The sequence below is a fragment of the Eucalyptus grandis genome, chromosome 5 (genome assembly GCF_016545825.1).
Source record: "Eucalyptus grandis isolate ANBG69807.140 chromosome 5, ASM1654582v1, whole genome shotgun sequence".
In the NCBI taxonomy this organism is placed as follows: Eukaryota; Viridiplantae; Streptophyta; class Magnoliopsida; order Myrtales; family Myrtaceae; genus Eucalyptus; species Eucalyptus grandis.
The window spans coordinates 58864225-58884329 of NC_052616.1; the positions used below are offsets into that span (position 1 = coordinate 58864225).

The 20105-nt window shown below is 40.3% G+C and overlaps 2 protein-coding genes across 2 annotated transcripts in view; both read right to left on the reverse strand.

The window, feature by feature from the left end:
• The window catches only part of LOC120294083, a 53516-nt gene extending 34197 nt beyond the window's left edge, over positions 1 to 19319 (reverse strand). Inside the window, exon 1 of the mRNA XM_039313987.1 lies at positions 18618 to 19319. Within this exon, the coding sequence (XP_039169921.1) occupies positions 18618 to 19319 (702 nt within the window). The remainder of the gene's footprint in view (positions 1 to 18617) is intronic.
• Positions 19320 to 19438: 119 nt separating this feature from the next.
• LOC120294084 (putative F-box protein At3g19560) lies at positions 19439 to 19867 on the reverse strand. Its single transcript, XM_039313988.1, has one exon. It carries the CDS (start codon positions 19865 to 19867, stop codon positions 19439 to 19441), a length of 429 nt encoding a protein of 142 aa, XP_039169922.1.
• Between the last annotated feature and the right edge of the window lie 238 nt (positions 19868 to 20105).

Here is a 20105-nt window from a genome sequence, read left to right on the forward strand (position 1 = left end):
TGTCCTCGCATCTCCATAAGAACATCAAGAATTCTGCGAAGGTCTCCTGAATTTTCATTCTGAGTACTGGCTTCTGCATGATCAGTAGGAGTATTTGCAGATGATGGCAAACCAGCATGATCACTCAGATTTGGCGATGAAACCTCATGACCTTCCTCTGGAAAATGAGAAGCATAGATGTCTTCTAGATCTGCAGGTGAGCGACTAACACCTTCATTAGTAACAATAGTTGAAGATGTACCTCTTTTCTCAGCAACTCCCCCTATTTCAATGCCCTCAGGAGGTGAGAAGTACGCTTCATGCTCTGTTTCTACCTGTTCACCTCTGCCTTCTTCTTCTTCTGCAATTCTTTCTTCCTCTGCTTCTTTTTGCATTGATTCTCTCTCTCCACTCTTTTCCTCTTCTTCATCTCTGTCTTGATCCTCTCTCTGCTCAGTCTCTGGAACAGCAATTTGAAGATTTCTCAGTGCAAGAGCAGAAATGGTAACATCGTCATCATCCTCTTCATCCTCCAAAACAAGTGCTCTTATTTTCTTTGATGGAGCTGTCATGGGCTCCTTCCCTTTCCACTTTGGCATTGAAGAACCTTGGTGTGACTTGACAAGGGTTTTCTCTTTCAATCGCTCCAAAGCTTTGTCTAGCTCTTTCAAACGCATTTTGGAAACCATTTTCAGTCCCACTACCATTTGGTCACATGATTGAACACATAAAATCCTGGGAAACTGAATGTTGAACCATCTGGAAAGCTTTGTAACAAGCCCTAAGTAAGGAAGTTGCCCTCTGTCTTTTGCCATCGTTCTGTACATGTGAAACATGATTGTGTGAGGTAGAGAGAATTTCTTTCCAACATTGATGGCATACATCACATTTGCTTCTGAGTTAGAAACGTTTGTCTTCGAGGTTGACTTGGGTCTGAGGCAATTGATCACAATCTTGTGAAGCAAAATATTAGAGGCATTCATCCTCAAGTACGAAATTCTTCCTTTAGCCGTTCCATCCCGAACAAGTTCTACTGTCGCAAGACCAACAAACACACTAATCGATTGGAAAGCCCCTCGCTCCACTCTAATCACATCCGCCAATGTGTCCATGTCAACAACATAGTCCTGGTCTCAAATACTAAACGAAAATCTATTCGCATCCAAGAAACTGAGATTAGAATAGAAGTAAGCAATAAGTTCTGGATATGCCTCAGTGGTCTCAGAACAGAATTGCTCAAGCTGAAGTTTAGAGAATTTCTCTCTCAGCTTCACATTCACAGAATCAAGAAAGTCAAAGTCTACACTCTTTGGATTGATCACCCCTCTTTTTAGCAACTTAGAGTAAAGTCGCTTGTGTTCATCCGAGCGAAACAAATCCGTCATTCCCATCAGGCTGACTGAGACCTCCAACACGTGGATCACTAGGAATATTCGCAAATGCTCGATCTGCCAACCCCGCAGGAGCAATCTCCAATGGTTCCATTGTCTGCAAAAAGTGGGTTTCATTTCAATACCCTTTATCTTTCAAAAATTCATCGATGCAATTCAAGGGAGTCCCTCCCCTTTTCAAAGCAGAGTAAAGCTTATAGATAAAAGCGGGCTTTTGAGATCTTACGGGTTCTGTGCCTTCAATGATTTCTTCCTCCGATCTATGAACACTGCCTTGAGGTCTAGCTTGAGGAGATTGACGCTGTTGAGAATGTTGTGGGCTCTGCTCTTGTCTCGGAGATTTTTCTTCCTCGGTGAGGTCAAAATGTGTAGGACCCTCACACATTTGATGTGGTCCCCTGTTCGCAATCCTTGAAGACTTTCTCTGGGATGCCATTCTCACAGTTTTTTGAGAGATTCCAAACTCGATTCGCGAAAAAAGGTGAGAACTTGGAAGATTAAACTAGAGAGTAAAAGTAAGAAAACGAAGATCTGTGATTTTAGGGTTTTGAGGAAGACGATCAGTATATAAAGCAGTCGAAAGGAGGCATACGAAACGACGTAAAAAAGAAAAAATAGAAAATGCATTTTCAAAAATAACTGCCTTTTTGAAAAATGGATAACTGTCTTTTCAAAAAATAACTCCTTTTTCAAAAAGGAATGATGGCAATAATCACGAAAACTGGGGAGACGATCGTACCTTTTCGAGATCAATCAATTACTGATTAATAGATAATCGTACCTTTTCGAGATTTTATCCGAGAGATAAATTTCTAAAAACGAAAATAACTTACAGTCGTTGATCTTCATCTTCTGAGTCTGGATATCATTAGACTTTTATCCCTGAGTCTAAACTTCTTTAGACTTTAATATATTGAGTCTTGAACAAATAAGCTCAAATTGACTTTTCTCCAAAGGCTTTGTGAAGATGTCCGCTAGTTGATTCTTTGAGTCAATAAACTGAATCGAGATTTCTCCATTTTGAACATGATCTCTAATGAAATGATGTCGAATTTCTATAAGTTTTGCTCTTGAATGAAGAATTGGATTCTTGGTGAGATTGATTGCGCTGGTGTTGTCACATTTTATCCCAGTGCATGAATCTTCAATTCCAAAGTCTATTAGCTGTTGTTTTATCCACAAAATTTGTGAACAACAACTTCCAAGAGCCACATATTCTGCTTCTGCTATAGATAGAGCTACGGTACTTTGCTTCCTCGAAAACCAAGATACTGTCTTGTTCCGAAGCAATTGACAAGTGCCCGAGGTGCTCTTCCTATCAACTCTGCATCCTGCTAAGTCTGCGTCTGAATATCCAAGAAGAGTAAAGTCTCCTTCTTTAGGATACCAGAGACCTAATTTTGAAGTAGATGCAACGTATTTGATGATGCGTTTTGCAGCACTTAAATGAGATTCTTTGGGATCTGATTGAAATCTGGCACAAATACAAACACTAAACAAAATGTCAGGTCTAGAAGTAGTAAGATAAAGAAGTGAACCAATAATGCTCCTGTATAGCTTCTGGTCAACTTTCTTTCCTCCTTTATCTTTGTCCAGCTTCGAGGAACTTGACATTGGTATGTCAGTCTTTTTGCAATTCTCCAAGCCAAACTTTTTCACAAGTTCCTTAGAATATTTTTCTTGGTGAATGAAAATCCCTTCCTTCAATTGTTTTACTTGAAGTCCAAGAAAAAAGGATAGTTCACCCATCATGCTCATTTCAAACTCATCCTGCATAGACTTAGAGAATTTCTTGCACAAATTTTCATTAGAAGATCCAAAAATAATATCATCAACATAAATTTGAACAAGCAAGAAGTTTTTGTTTTCTCTTTTGATAAACAGTGCAGTATCTACTTTACCTTTAACAAAGCCATTTTGAATCAAAAACTTACTTAGTCTATCATACCAAGCTCGAGGTGCTTGCTTTAGACCATATAACGCCTTTTTTTAGTCTGAATACAGAGTCTGGTTTTCTTGGGTCTTCAAAACCGGGAGGTTGTTCCACATAGACTTCCTCTTGGATATATCCATTTAGGAAAGCACTTTTGACGTCCATTTGGAATAACCTGAAATTCTTATAACAAGTAAAAGCAAGTAATAATCTAATTGCTTCTAACTTTGCTACTGGTGCGTAGGTCTCATCATAGTCTATCCCTTCTTCTTGTGTATATCATTTGGCCACAAGTCTTGCTTTGTTCCTTACGACTTTTCCTTTCTCGTTCATCTTATTCCTGAAAACTCATTTATTTCCAATGATAGATTTACCTATCGGTTTAGGAGTCAATTCCCAGACATCATTGATACTGAATTGCCTGAGTTCTTCTTGCATAGCTTCAATCCAGCTTTCATCAGTTAAAGCTTCTTCTATGCTCTTAGGTTCTATTTCAGAAATAAGAGCAACAGCACTAGACTCTTCACGTCTTTTGGATCTTGTACGAATTCCCTCATTAATGTCACCAATAATGAGTTATTTAGGATGATTAGACTTGTACTTCCAGTTCCAGGTTGATTTGTCAGACTGTTGATCATTTTCTTCATTTGATTCTTCAACGATCATTTGTTCTTTGGTCTTCAAGTCCGAGCGCTTCGTAGATTTAGACTTTGTAGAGTCTAGAGCAGGTTCAAGTTCTTCAGGATGAGTCTGAATCGATTGATTTTGCATAAAGTCTTGAAATTTGACATTCATTGATTCTTCCCCTAATTGAGTCTTTTTGTTGTATACTCTGTAAGCTTTGCTTGTGGTTGAATATCCAAGAAAGATGCATTCGTCTGATTTTTCTTAAAACTTACCAATTCGATCATTTGCATCCAAACACATGAAAATAGGAAACTATTGGCTTATTTCCTTTGAACAACTCATAGGGAGTTTTCTCCAGAATGGGTCTTAGGAAGACTCTATTGATAATATAGCATGTTGTAGAAACTGCTTCAGTCCAAAAACGAGAAGAGATGTTACTTTCAATTAGAAGAGTGCTAGCCATTTCTTCCAAAGATCTATTCTTCCTTTCCACAAATCCATTCTGCTCTGGAGTATAAGGAGAGGAGAATACATGCTGAAAACCAGATTCATCACAGAATTTAGCAAAGTCTTGATTTTCAAACTCACCTCCATGGTCTGTCCGTATACTGGAAATAACATACCCTTTCTCATTTTGAACTTTCTTAGCAAATTTTATTAAATAAGAAAATGTTTCAGACTTACTTGCCAGGAAATATACCCAAGTGAATCGTGAATAATCATCCACAATTACTAGGTAGTATTTCTTACCTCTAATGCTCTGAGTTCTAGTTGGTCCAAAGAGATCCATGTGTAATAGCTGCAGTACACAATTAGTGGACACTTGATTTATTGGTTTGAATGATTTTCTTACATGTTTTCCCAATACGCATGGTGTACATAGGTCAGACTTTTTGTATGTCAGATTGGGTAGTCCACGAACAAGCTTCTTTGTAGAGATATTGGCTATTTGCTTCATGTTGATGTGCCCAAGCTTTCTATGCCATAGATTTGCTTCCTCTTGAATTGAGATTAGACATTGGAATTTTTCTAGTTTAATATCCAAGAGATAGATATTCCCATGTCTTCGCCCCGTGAAAGTCTGAGATGAGTCTTTACTGGTTCCTGAGCATATTCCTTCTTAAAGTTGATTTTGAAACCGGTGTCGCACAGCTGGCTAATACTCAGCAAGTTGTAGTTGAGTCCTTCTACTAAGGAAACGTCACTGATCGTGAGACTTCCAATCTTTATAGCTTCCTTTGCTATTTCATCCAAAAGAAACTTTTCCACCATTAACTTGCACAAGCTTTATAAAGCAGTTTGAGTCTCCTATCATATGTCTCGAGCATCCACTATCCAAGTACCATTTAACATTTTTCTTGATAGTGACCTGCATTTAAAAAAGAAACTCAAGCTTTCTTTGGTACCCATATTTTCTTGGGTCCAGTGGAGTTAGTGTGATATACAGTCTTTGCCCAAACCTTCCTCACAGGTTTCCAAACTATAGGACATTCTTTCTTAAAGTGTTCTGAGCGGTTACACTTAGAACATTTAAGAGCACTACGGCCTACAGGTTTTACAAAAACTTTTTGGAAATATTTTTTGTAAAAATCTTTTGTAGGTCTTTGTTTAATTATTTCCTTTACCTTAGGAAAATCAATTAGAGGAGTGGTTTCAGCAGTCATTCCCAAACCTAATTTGTTGAAGTAAGGTCTCTGTTCTGAAAGAATCTTTTCTAATTTCTCAGATCCTATAGAAAATCTTTTAGAAATGCTTGAGATATCATTTTTCAAGAATGTATTTTCTTTTGAAAGATTATTTGCATTTTCTTGCAAAGTAATAACATTTTTATCTATACTTTCGACATTTTCTTTCCAAACAATTTCTTATTGCTTTAGTGCAGAATTTTCCCTTTTAAGTTCGGAAATCCTCTTGAGAAAGGTTTTAAGACTAAGACACAATTCATCAATATATTTAGAAACTTTAGTAGAAATTTTTAAATTACTTACCTCGATTTCACTGTCTGAGTCTAAGTCTGTCTCAGAGTCTGAATCTGAGTCTGATTGTGCCATGAGACAAATATTGGCATAATCATCATCACTTTCCTCACATTCGATATCACTCCAAGTTTCTGCTTTAAGTGCCTTTCGATATTTCTCAGTTTTCCTTTCTTTCTCTTCAGCAGAGAACAGTTGGGTCTGATGTGTCCATTTTTCTTGCATCCAAAGCAAACTACATCCTTGTTGGATTCATCATCCTCAGCTGATTTATTTTGTAGCTTTTGAGAACTTTGTTTCTTCGGATTGAATCTTCTTCCCTTTCTATTAAGTTTTCTGAACCTTCTTATCATGAGAGCAAGCTCTTCATCATCCATATCGTCTTCAAAATCCGTGACATCATAATCATCATTAGATTTTAACGCAATGGATTTCTTACCTTTGGGATCTTCATCTTCGTTGATTTGCTCCACTTCATCAACAGAGAGTGGCATGATTCTTTGTGTCTCTCTTATTGAGGTCTTTATGTGGTTCCAATCTTTGAAAAGCCCACGCAGTAACTTGTTGACCTTTATGAGTCCAGAGATTGGTTGACCTTAATACTCAAGACCATTCACGATTTCTGTAAAATGACTAAACATGTCAGTAATAGATTCTCCTGGTTTCATCTTGAATGTTTCATATTGACCGAGCAGAATATTGATTATGGTTTCTTTCACTCGATCAGTTCCTTCATAGGTGATGTGCAATCTATCCCAGACTTCTTTAGCTATTTCACAAGAAGATATTCTATTATATTCAGTAGGAGATAATGCGCAATATAAGGAATAAATTGCTTTTGCATCAAGGTTATCTCTTCTTGAGTCATTTCACTGGACTCAATAGCTTCTTTCCCTCTTTCTGAAACTGTTGCAGCTTTATGAATGATTCATTTATCTACCACATCCCATTCCAAAGGATCCTTTGATCTTAGGAATGCCTTCATTTTTTTTCCATATGCTGTAATCATTTCCATCAAAATATGGCGGTCTGGTATTGCTCTGCCCTTCAACCAGACCTGGAGCCAACATACTAGCCATGGATCGTTAACTCTGAAGTAAAAACACTTCAATTTTAGTGAGTACATGGGCTCTGATACCAATTGTGAAAGCTAGTATGAGCACCTAGAGGGGGTGAATAGGTGCGAAAACAAATTTTGCAGAGAAAATATTATAATTTTACTTTTGAACCGACTCTGTTTAGCAATAGATTGTGAAAAGGAAATTAGACTCTAACAAACAAATAATGTTACTATCAAAGTAAAGAGCTTATGGAAGAGAATAATAACACAAAGTTTATAGTGGTTCGGCTTGATCCAAGCCTACGTCCACCCTTCCGCACTGACAGCCCACTGGCTGGATTTCACTAAGAATCAAAAGAGTTGTTACAGTATAGCTCTTCCTTGATTCCACGGTGTAGAGACTCTGCTACACTTCCTCAAGGTCTCACAGAAATATAAACTCTCTTTTAAGTATAAGTTTTTGCTCAACAATTGAATTTGACAAAGAACAAGGAGCTTCAGACTTTGGAATTCTTCTGTCGCGCACACACTCGAATAACTAAAACGACTTCCTTATATACTCCTCAATGCCTTCATATCCGTTGGCACTTACCAAATGAGTTCTTCCAATCTACCCGTTGGACAGAATCAATTAGGGAGATTTCGAGTTATTTAAGGAATATAACGATAGCCCACCAATCCTGCTCGCCCATACAATCAGGATTTAGGTTTCCATAAGTAGAACCTTCCAAGTATGTTTTGCCAATCAATGGATCTAAATTACCCGAATTGAAATCAAAACGAATAACAGATTCCGAGATACTATCTCCAGCCGATAGATCTTCTTCAATCGATAGAATCAAATCCTTAACAAGATACTTAGTTATGGATAAGTCTTCTTCGACAGTCTAGAAACTGTCAATGAGGATAGACTTTGAATCTTGAGTCTGGCGGTTTGGCAATCTTTAGACTTTGACTGACAAGTCTGCAACACTTTAGACTTGACTGATGGAAACGTTTTGTCATCTTCAGAACACACAATGAAGTTTCTCCAATAGGGTTAACAGTTGAAAAAGGAAAATGTTGTTCTCGGCATTGCTTGCCATGTTTTACTATCCCTGTTTCTGATGGTTGTCTAGGTATTTATTTAATTCGCTTTCGCATGTGATTAATTGAAAGAAAGAACAAAAAAAAAAAAAAGGGTCGGCAACATGTCCTGGGACGTCGCATTTTAAATCGACCGCCGAGGAATGTGCGCGTACCCAGGGTTCGGGGCGTGACACCAGTGATGAGGATGGGCTAGCCATCTACACACTTGTGGCAAATTGAAACCACTGGCCTTGTAAGTTGTAGCCTAGTTGTCGGGAATCCCACAAGGGATGTGGCGAGTGAGAGGTTCAAATCTCAACCTATGTAATTTTGGGGGGGGACACTTGGATCTAGGTTCTAGGATTGAATCCCAGAGAGCCTAGAAAAGACGGAGCAAATTGAAGTAACAGATGGAACCTATATTGTTCAAGGCATAGCATAAGAAAGCAAAGGTACACTAATGCAACCAGAAAAGTAAAAAGTTTCATCTATGACAAGTTGGTAAGGCTACCCACAAATATCAACATCTTTAAGCAAACAGGCACATGCTGGGAAGTTGAATCCGCATCTTCAAGAAGTTCAGAAACAAAAAGCCACTGAGGCTAACATTTTTCAACACAAGAATGGCAAATATGCATCAACAGTATCAGACAAGCATGATAGTATCAGATGAAACAAAATAAAACATAAAATATATAGCGAGTTAAAAAGACATCACAAAAGGTGAAATGTCGAGAGCATAAACAAATGACAAGGGAAACTCACTAACGGAATCCTTCAAGGTCTCCATCTATTGAGTATGTCTTGAATTCTATTTCGGGTACGCAACCCAAATTGAGTTTTGATACCAAAACTGAAATTTATGGCAACCCAACTTAAGAAAAATATATAGAGGGTTTAGTATTAGTAGCAGAGGGGTTAGGCCCAAGCCCATAGCCCAAAATTGAGTAGTATAAATATTTGTTTTTCCGCAAGTTATTAGCTTGAAGTAGAGATAAAAAGAGTCTCAAAGTTTTCTTGATGCACCTTTTGTAATACTTGAATTTCGATAGGGGATTTTGCTTCTCCTCTCCTTATGGTTTTTCCCGCAAGGGTTTTCCACATAAATCTGCATGATCTTTTCTTCTTTTTTAATTTTAATTTCGTTACAGTTTTCGCATTTGTCATAACAAAGTTGTACTAATTAGCTATAACTTTTGCTCGCCTTTCATTCCTCCATGACCATGTCAAACAAATGGGTCAAGACAGCATGCGTCATCATAAGACATTTTACCTAGAAAAGAAAAACACAGTATCATGCTTAAGTACATAGTTAGATACAACAAATGTTTGCCTCCCTCCAAAACAAGTCAATTTTGCTTTAGAAATCGGCACCTCAGATTGAGTTATATATTAGCAAATTCACTTATCAGGGTAATCACAGTTCATAGAGATAACCCTTGCACAACTATGCCTCCATTAGCTCAGAGAACAAGCCATCCCTGGACAAGAGGAAGGCAGTTCCAAATCAATTAAACAATCGATAACAACAGTAAAGATGAGAGGTTCGAGTAAGCCAAGTCACCAAAATATTTACCAGAGAGATTATGTCGGCAAACGTCAGTTCCCCGCTACTGACTAAGCAGACTGACAATTAAATCTATCATTAAGCAACCATAACGGTACAATGGATGGAATGTGACCAGAATAAACTAATACGCATCTTTTTCCCTTAATTTTGGTGGTCTCAAAGCTAACATGTTGAATGGAACAGTAATTGCGATGAAGGGAACTTCATTCCTATTTATTGGTATGAATTAGAGCAATGAAAAACATTTTTTTTCGGCTGTTATAGCTCTTAAATAGATATTTTCTAACCTATTGTTTCCACAGAAACCTTAGTGACTGTGTTTTCCTAATATGCATTAGACATAAACTCCTCTTCTACAGCATGCATTCTCCTTTTAGACAGCTTTATTCTTTCCCTCATTAGTAAAAATATGGACAAAAAGGAAAATAAAGAAGCACACGACAGTTATTTTGTGAAACATAATTGGCACGTAATCTTCAATTCCGAGTTCCCAATTCCCACATTAGTTCACCTTATTTCTCAATCATCTCCTCCATTCTTTGTCCATATTTTCCAATTAATTAGATCACAAAACCACTTTAGTAGTCTCCTCGACTTCCCAAAAGTTATCCTGTCCACAAAAAGAGAAAGACCCCATCATCCGTTGCATCAATTGAACAACTCTTCTTCTAGAAAGAGCTATCATTAAGTAGGAAATTCATCGTTTTAACATCAGTTTCCTTCTTCCATCCAAAAGTCGTGGAAAAGAGTTTCTTTCACTCCACATTTTCACAAACATGCAAGAGGGAGGAAACAGTTCAAGCAAAATCCATTACAATAACCAGGTTAAGTTGTGGAAAAGAGTTTCTTTCACTCCACATTTTCACAAACATGCAAGAGGGAGGAAACAGTTCAAGCAAAATCCATTACAATAACCAGGTTAAGTTGTGGAAAAGAGTTTCTTTCACTCCACATTTTCACAAACATGCAAGAGGGAGGAAACAGTTCAAGCAAAATCCATTACACTAACCAGGTTATTAAATGTCTGTTTATGAAGAATTAGCCCAACACGAAAGAACTAGCTACTTTTCACGAAGTACTTACCCCATCTTGGCACTTCATTCATAATCACAAACAAACTGCTTCATCAAAAGACCTTGGCATGCCGTTTATAAGGAACTCCTTGACGTCATTGGTATGTAAATTGTACCAAACGAGAGTCTCACGGTCCATTCCTACCAAAACTTGATGACCATTTTGGGAGTAAGCCAATGGTCAGACAAGTCTCCTATTCTCCGGGTGGTCAGGTATTGTGAACAACGGATCCCATGGTCCGCTCAATCCATATTCTCTCATAATCCACACATCGACGCCCATTTGCTCACCATAAATTGTGACACCCCGAACCCCCTTAGGTTGTCACAGGCACCTAATGTTACACCTAATTACATCTCTTAGAAGAAACGTCGTAAATCATAGATATTTTTTTTTTTGAAAAACGGTCCCAGCGCGACTCATTTAGCGGAAGCAAAATATAACATCGCCATCTCTCCCTCCATCAACCATGATACAATTGCACACCACTAAACATCATAATAAAGACAAAGCCATGACACTTTATTTACATATTTTCAAGATGGGTTTCCTTGGGTCGGTACATCAAAAGAAAAGCCAGGACATGTAAACACACTCGGCCATAAACCCAAAAAGAAACATTCGACCCACTACGACTAACGTGCAAGATCCCCCATCACTAGTGTCGGCTAATCATCACAAAAAGTTTCAGCTCCTACTTCTCACGCACGGGCCCTCACACCCATCCCGGTGCATCAGGCGATGGCAACGGCAACATCCCACGCATCACTCCGTCTCGACGAACATGGACGGATATAAACTCCTGAATGACAGGGCCCCTAGCCAGGCCCACATCGTACATCACTAAGGCGCGCACTCGAATATACGTAAGACCAGGGACGGTGGGACAGTCAATCTCCACGCACTCGACCTCTACATCCGAAGGAAGGCCGTAAAATATGTCCCGCATGACAGCAAGGAGCGGCATCCTGCTAATCTGAAATGTTGGTCCCCGAAGGGGTGAGTACAACCACTCAGCAGGTAAAGGACCAATAAACCACTCAATACATCATACCATGCAACCATCACAATCATAGCATCACATGTCATACAAGCATCCATGCACAACTTACCTTGGTATCATGCACATGTCATCATACCTCATGTACCATCATCACCATATAGTCATCACCATCATATCATACACTTACCATCATCATGTCACATGTACCATTATCATTGACATGCATCCATGCATATAACATCATCATCATATCACATGTACCATCATCAATGCCATGCATCCATGCATGTAACATCATCACCATATGACATGTACCATCATCATTGCCATGCATCCATGCATATAACATCATCATCATATCACACGTACCATCATCATGTCATGCATCCATGCATATAACATCATCATCATATCACATGTACCATCATCATGTCATGCATCCATGCATGTATCCTCATCATTATGTCATGCATATATCATCATGCATCATGCCATGCATATATCATCATGCATAATTTGATTTCAATTTCATCTTGGAAAGCCACATTTCTCTTTCCCGGGACAAATGTTTGCATCCCACATGTATCCAAGATACAATCAGACCATCTGGCTCCCCCACTCTCCGGGCATCTCGTACCCCAACTGGCATCACGAGGACCCTTCGGCATTCAGCCATTTAAGGCCACCGGGCAACCAGCCATACCCTTCTAGCCAGGCATCTCGTACCCAAACTAGCATCGCGAGGTATCCCTTGGCACAATACCTGCCGAGCTTCCGGCTCCCCCACTCTTCGGGCATCTCGACACCTCTCGGTACTCCCGAGGCCCTCCGGTATCCGGCCATTCATGACCACCGGGCAACTGGCCGTACCCTTCTAGCCAGGCATCTCGACACTCCCGGGGCATCGTCGGCTCACACCTCCGACGGCCTTCTCATTTATATCAATTCTCATGTGACACCCCGAACCCTTCGCAGGTCGTCACCAGCGCCAATGTTACACCTTATTACCTTTCTGTCTTTCGAAGAAGTGTCCTAATTCATAGACACATTTTTTTTCTTTTAAAACAAAACAGTCCCAGCGCGACCCATTAGCATAAGCAAATTAAAACATCACCATCTCTCCCCCTACCAACCATGATACAAATACACACCACTAATCACCATAATTTTATAAACAAGCCACGACACTTTATTTACTTCAAGATGGGACTTCTTTTGGGTCGGTACAACAAAAAGGAAAAGCTAGGACTCAGCCACGTCCAGCCTAAAACCTAAAAAAGAACCCTCGACCCTCAACATCACACGTGCACAACCCCCATCATAAGTGTCGGCTAACTATCCCCAAAAAGATCCAGCTCCTACTCGTCGCACACGGGTCTCACACCCAACCCGATGCATCAGGCGGTGGCGGCGGCAACATCCTCGCATCGCTCCATCCCGACGAACATGCACGAGATATGAACTCCGAATGACGGGGCCCCCACCAGCCTATGTCGTACATCACTAGACAGCGTACTCGAATAAAAGTCAGTCCGGGAACAGAGGGACAGTCTATCTCAGCACACTTGACCTCTATATCGGATGGTAGACCGTAAAATACACCACGTGTGACGGCAGGAAGCGGCATATTGCTAATTTGAAATGTGGGTCCCCAAAGGGGTGAGTACAACCACTCAGCAGATAGGGAAATCCAATAACATCTCAATGCATCATGCAATCATACATGCATTGCAGGCATTACTTACCTTGAAGCCATGCGCATACTATCATGCATCATCATATCAATTTATAACACATTCATGTGTATCATCATCGTATCATACATGTCATCATTATCAAGACATCATTACATTACACATGTCATCATCATCATGGCATCATTACATCATACATGTCATCATCATTATGACATCATCACATTACACATGTCATCGTGCCATATCATATATCATCATATCATCATCATCATCATGCATATCATCATGCATATCATATCATGGGTAATCATCATTATTTCACATCACATATCATCATCATCATCATCATCATCATGCATATCATCATGCATATCATATCATGGGTGATCATCATTATTTCACATCACATATCATCATCATCATCATCATCATCATGCATATCATATCATGGGTGATCATCATTATTTCACATCACATATCATCATCATCATCATCATCATGCATATCATCATGCATATCATATCATGCATATCATATCATGATTTAATTTCCACTTTTAGCTTTCAATTTGATCACCACATCACCCATTCCTCAAATCATCAATTCCATCATCCCCTTGGGCAAAGACCTCCGAGGCTTCCGGCATTCAGCCTCCCAGGCCACCGAGCATCCGGCCCCCCACATTCCAGGCATCTCGCATCTCAACTAGCATCACGAGGCATTCCCTTCGGGCAGAAACCTCTGACAGGGCTTCCGGCATTTACACTCCCTGGTCGGGCATCCCGCACCCCAAATCCTGGCATCGCGAGGCATTCCCTTCGGGCAAAGACCTCCGACAGGGCTTCCGGCCCCCCACATTCCGGGCATCCCGAATCTCCTGTGGAAATCGGCAATGCATCTCTATACATTCCGGCCTCATCCTCCACCACAACCACTTCCTCACTTATCATTATCCACATTTACCATCATTTTGATCTCAATTTAACATGGCATATGGCGTGACATCAAACATACTTAGCATAGGATTCACACATGCATCACAACTCAATATCATACATATACCAAGACTTTATCATATGCATCAAGATAAATTTAAATGGAATTTATGGCCAATAAAATAATCTATTTTATTTTATTATTATTATTATTTATTTTATTTATTTATTTATTAAATTCAATACCTATAAATTCCCAAAATTATAAAAATTCAAGCAATCATTAAACAAACCAATAGGATGACAATTTCATGCAAAATTCATGGCCAAATTGAATTTCACACAATTTCACAATTTCCACAAAACAACACATAATATTCGGATAAAACCAGAATGCACAGTTTCCGAAGAAATTCGATTAAAATATCCATACGGCCTCCAAAAATTACGAAATTTACATAGTGATAGCCAAGACATTTTCGTACAACTTTCATGAAGAACTCCAAGCCAGATTAGTTTTATATTATTTTATACAACCTCACGAAGCTTCTGGATCCCTTACCGCATCGTCCAGTGTACATATCACCGAAATATTGAGATTTAACCTACCATTTCTCTTTCGTTTCCTATGAAATTTAGATATTTTATACATAAAGGTATCCTATACAAGCTTCATGAAGAGATCTAGGTCAAATAACCAGATTATAGTCATCATCTATGTCCATGAAGTCTCGGGTATCTCGGAATACATCACCAGAATCATCATCTTCAAGATCTAGTCGATTTACTAGGTTATACTTGTTCATTTCACATAAAATTTGAGTATGTTTTATTTTAAGATGTCTCCTACAACTTTCATGAAGAAATCAAAGTGAGATTCTCATCACAAACCAACATGCAACCACGAATCCAGCAAGAGGTCAGTAAAAACTCTCCAGATCTGAGGTCTCCGTAGAATAAGACTTTAACCCCTCAAATCTCCATAATTTTCCACAAGTTCAGTATATTGTAGTTCAAGATGTTAGCTACAACTCTCATGAATAAATCGAAGCGAAAATAGGACTCTAAACACACAAGCAAGCTCAAACAAGTTACTGACTCACACGGTCCGAACAAGAACAGTCACACCATTCACACACAACTCTTCCATGCTTCGGTTTTTCTCATCTAACACTCAAAGATTCAACATGCAAACAACATACAAGCATGCAAGAGAAGCTAGAGGACTCCCACTTGCCTCTAGACCGGACGGTCGACGGCGTACGGCGGCGAACGCGGCGGCACACGGCGGACGGACGGCGACAACCCCTTGGCTCCGCCTCCTTCCTCTCTCGGCCTCTCCCTCTCTTTCTCGAATTCTCTCTCTCTCTCTCACCCTCTCTCTCAGCCAAAAGAAATCCGGCCACCTTCTCTCTCTCTTCCCTTCTTATACCCCCAAATCCTCATGATTAACAATCATTACTTGCCTAAAAACCAGCCAATGCATGGCTTTCCCCTTTGCCACTTGTCCTATTGAGTTTTGAATTGGGTTTGGGCTTCTTGGGCTTGGGCCATCCGGCCACTTCTTGGGCCTCCTCTTGGGCTGGTCGACAGCCCACTTGTGGGCTTTAATGGGCCGGCCAACTTGGCCCATTAAAGTTCCACTCTTGGGCTTAAGACCCAATCGAATTTTGACCCTTTTTTTTTTTTAATTCTTCTATAAATATTTTTTATTTCAATTTTCAACATGGCCAAGCATAAATTATTAATCTATCGATTTTAAATTTTCACAATCATATGCACAAATTATCTAATTAAAGACTAATGGCTAAAGCATAAGCCATGGAAATTTTATCACCTAATTAGGAACTTTAACACACCTTATGGCTTGGCTTTGAATTTTGGGATGCCACATCTCATCTTCAATTATAGTTCAATTTTAACATGACATGTGATGTGATGGCAATCAAAATCATATTCATCATTGAATTCATACATGCATCTCAATCATCATCAATCATGCAGCAAGACACCATCATCCATAACAATACAATTCATGGAGTCCATGCAATTCAAAATGGTCCATATTTCATGCCTTTTCAAAGTTTACAAAATTCCAGCATGTACCATTTTTAGAAAATATTTAAATTAAATATCCATATGCTTCTCAAAAATCATTAAATCAAGGCACGTGATAGACAAGACAATAAGATAATAATTTCATGAAAAACACATACCCAATAGAGTTCCACACAAAAGATATAATCCACACAAATACAGCATGCAATTTCGGATAGAAACAGGATGTGCAGTTTCGAAATAATTCGATTAAAATACCCGAACGACCTCCAAAAATTATGAAATTTTACCAGGTTATATTTAAGGCACTAAAGTATATTTTTCATGAAGACTTCTAGGCCAGATTATTTTTAGATAATTTTCTATAGTCATCCAAAGCTTCTGGTTCTCGCACCAAAACGTCCGGTGTAGGTATCTCCGAAATATCAAGTTTTCACCCCTTTTTTCTTCTTCGTTTCCTCTGAAATTTGGATATGTTTTAATAAAAGAGGTTCCCTACAACTTTCATCAAGAGATATAAGTCAAATTTCCATATAATAGTCACCATATGGGTCCATGAAGTCTCGGGTATCCTGTACCGCGTCTCCAGATTTACCGTCTTCAAGAGTAAGTCGATTCACTAGGCTACACTTGCTCATTTTACTTCAAATTTGAGTATATTATTATTTAGGATGTTCTCTACAAGTTTTATGAAGAAGTCGAAGAAATATTCTTAGTAAAAATCGACATGCAACCACAAATCTACCAAAAGGTCAGCAAAACTGTTCCGGATCTAGTGTCTTCGTAGAATGAGGTTTTGACCCCTTAAATCTCCACCATTTTGTCCCAAATTTTATTATGTTGTAGCTTACGATGTTAGCTACAACTTTCATGAAGGAATAAAGGTAAAAATCCAACTCGAAACATGCATGCAAGCCCTCATAATATTCTGGGTCAGGCGGTTCACACGAAAACAGCAAGCATTCTCAAGAACAAGTCACATTTTAGCTTCGATTTTGCCCACCCTAACATCCGAAACTTACCACTAACAAATCACACATGCAAGGCACACATGCAAGAGTGGAAATCAGTCCCAACTTGCCTCAAAGACCGAGCGGACAGCGGCGCACGAACGGCACACCGGCGACGGACGGACGGCGTGCGGGTGGCGACGGGCGAGCTCCTTCTCCCTCTCGGTTCCTCCCTCTCTCTCTCTCTCTCTCACTTGGACGGTGGCCCTCAACCGGCCACTCTCTCGCCACTCTCTCTCTTCCTCTTCCTTTTATTTCCCCAAATCTCCATCATTGGCAATGATTATTTGCCTCTCCCAATGGCCAATGCATGCAAGTCTCTTTTTGCCACTTGGCCAAGCTCATGCAAGATGGGCTTGGGCTTGGGCTTGGGCTTGAATTGGAAGAAGTGGGCCGGCCACTCCTCCCCCCCCCCCTTGGTCGACGGTCACTCCTCATGGGCCTCAATTGGGCCGGCCATTCGGCCCACCAAAAGCTCAAACCATTGGGCCTAAGGCCCAACCTAATTAAACCCACAATTTTATTTTCAATTATTCATCTTTAATTATTTCTTTTATAGATTTCAAATTTTAAATTTCACATGGCCAAGAATAAATCATTCTTATTAATTTATCATATATTACTAATTTAAAAACTCATGAACACAAGCACATATCACTTAGTCTTAAGAGGAGACTAATGGCTAAAGCATAAACCATAGGTAATTTCATTACCTAATTATGGGCTTTAATACACCTTAGAGCTTGTCTTGAATTTTTGGGATGCCACATAAATGATAAGACAAAGACACCCTTCCAAGTCGGCCAGACCCATTCCAAGCGTATTGTCTATAGAATCAGGCAGGTGCACCTCCACAAATTCCTTAGTATGAAAATCAAAAGCCACCAACACTTTTGCTGAATCCTGCGATCCCTCGCGTCTTATTATCCAGTGCAGATGCGAAAACCAAAAGCCACCAACACTTTTGCTGAATCTTGCAACCCCTCACGTCTCATTATCCAGTGCAGATGGTTGCGCAGGGAAACCCCATTGCGTGCGGACCAACCAGATAATATGGAATCCCCTGGAGCCACCTCCATGCATTAGCTCTTGCTCTATAGATACTAACTTCAGGTACAACTGGTTCCAAGGTCTGAACCAGCCTCAACACCACGCTCTCCCTATTCCTATCGTCATGCCCTAATCCATAAACTCGAACAGAGGGATCCAATATATGGGTTATCTCAGGAGAGAGACCCAATCCATGGGGTATCTCAGCGGCTGCAGGTGGCAAGACCCAAAAATCCCCTGTCTCCATAGAGCAACGTGGCCGTCGTCCGCTTTAGAAAAGTAAAATACGCGATTGCAAGACCCTAGCAACCGGATCCGTTGCCACCCTTGAGGGTGCTCTTTCTCCATCACGTCCGTCAGGGAACCGATAAAGTAGAGTCTCGGAGGATCCACGCTGAAGAGGCACAGAATCACGAATCGCTTGAGGTGCAACTCTGTGAAGAAACAAGTTGCTACTTTGAAGAAGCCTGGCATGCCGTTTATATGGAACGGCTTTTCATCATGGGTAAGTAAATCGTACCAAACGAGAGTCCGATGGTACAGCAGCAAAACTTGACGACTGTTCTGGGAGTAAGCCAATGGCTGGAGAAGTACCCCATCCATCAAGTAGTCACGTATCCTGAACAAACTCTCCCGTGATTCTTCTGATCCATATCCACTGATAATCCATGCACGGACACCCCCTTCTTGCTCACGATAAGTAATAAAGCAAAGACGCCCTCCTAGGACGGCCAAATACATTGGAAACCTATTGTCTTTAAAACTAAGCTGGTGTGCCTCCACGGATTTTTCAGTATGAATATCAAAAGCCACCAGCACTTTTGCCGAATTCTGCATCGGGTCACGTCTCATTATCCAGTGCAGATGGCTGCGCAGGAAAACCCCCATTGTGCATGGATCAACCAGAGAGTATGGCAGTATCCCTTGAAGCCACCTCCACGCATTAGCTCTTTATCTATAAATGCTAACTGCACATACAATTGGATCTTCCAAGGTCTGAACCAGCATCAACAATATGAACTCATCATTCCAATAGTCATACCCAAATCCGTAAAGGCAAGCAGGGAGCCCAATCTATGGGCTATCTCAGCATCTGCAGGTGGCAAGTGCTTACACCACCTGGTGGACGGATTCCATATAGCAACCTGGCCGTTGTCCTCATTATAAATGCAAAGGAAGCCACGGCAAGACCCTAGCAACACGATCCGTTCCCACACAAGAGGGTTCTCAATCTCCTCAAAGTCACCCGGCCAACGCAGATCGATACAGTAGAGGCTCGAGGAAAACATGGGGAAGAGGTAGAGGAGCGACTTCCTGTAGAAACGTTCGTCTATCAAGCGACACCACTGTTTGGACATGCACCTGAACCCGAGCAGCGGCTTCTTCGGGACTCGTTCCAGTATCTTGGTGATCAGATCGTCCGAAAGGCCCTCCATTTCCCAGAATACTTCCGAATCTCGCCTCTTCACAGTTCAAGACGAGCCGCGACGAAGAAGATAACCCTGAGAAAACACAATCTGATCCACACAATCAAAGAAGATGATGATGAGAAAACGCTACTCCTTTGGTTCGAAAACCTCACCCCCTTACATGCCGGGAGGAAGGGGGCAGGGGAGAGAGAGAGAGGAGTCAGAGAGCAGCTTGAGCTGTAAAAACTGAAGAGGACGACAGAGT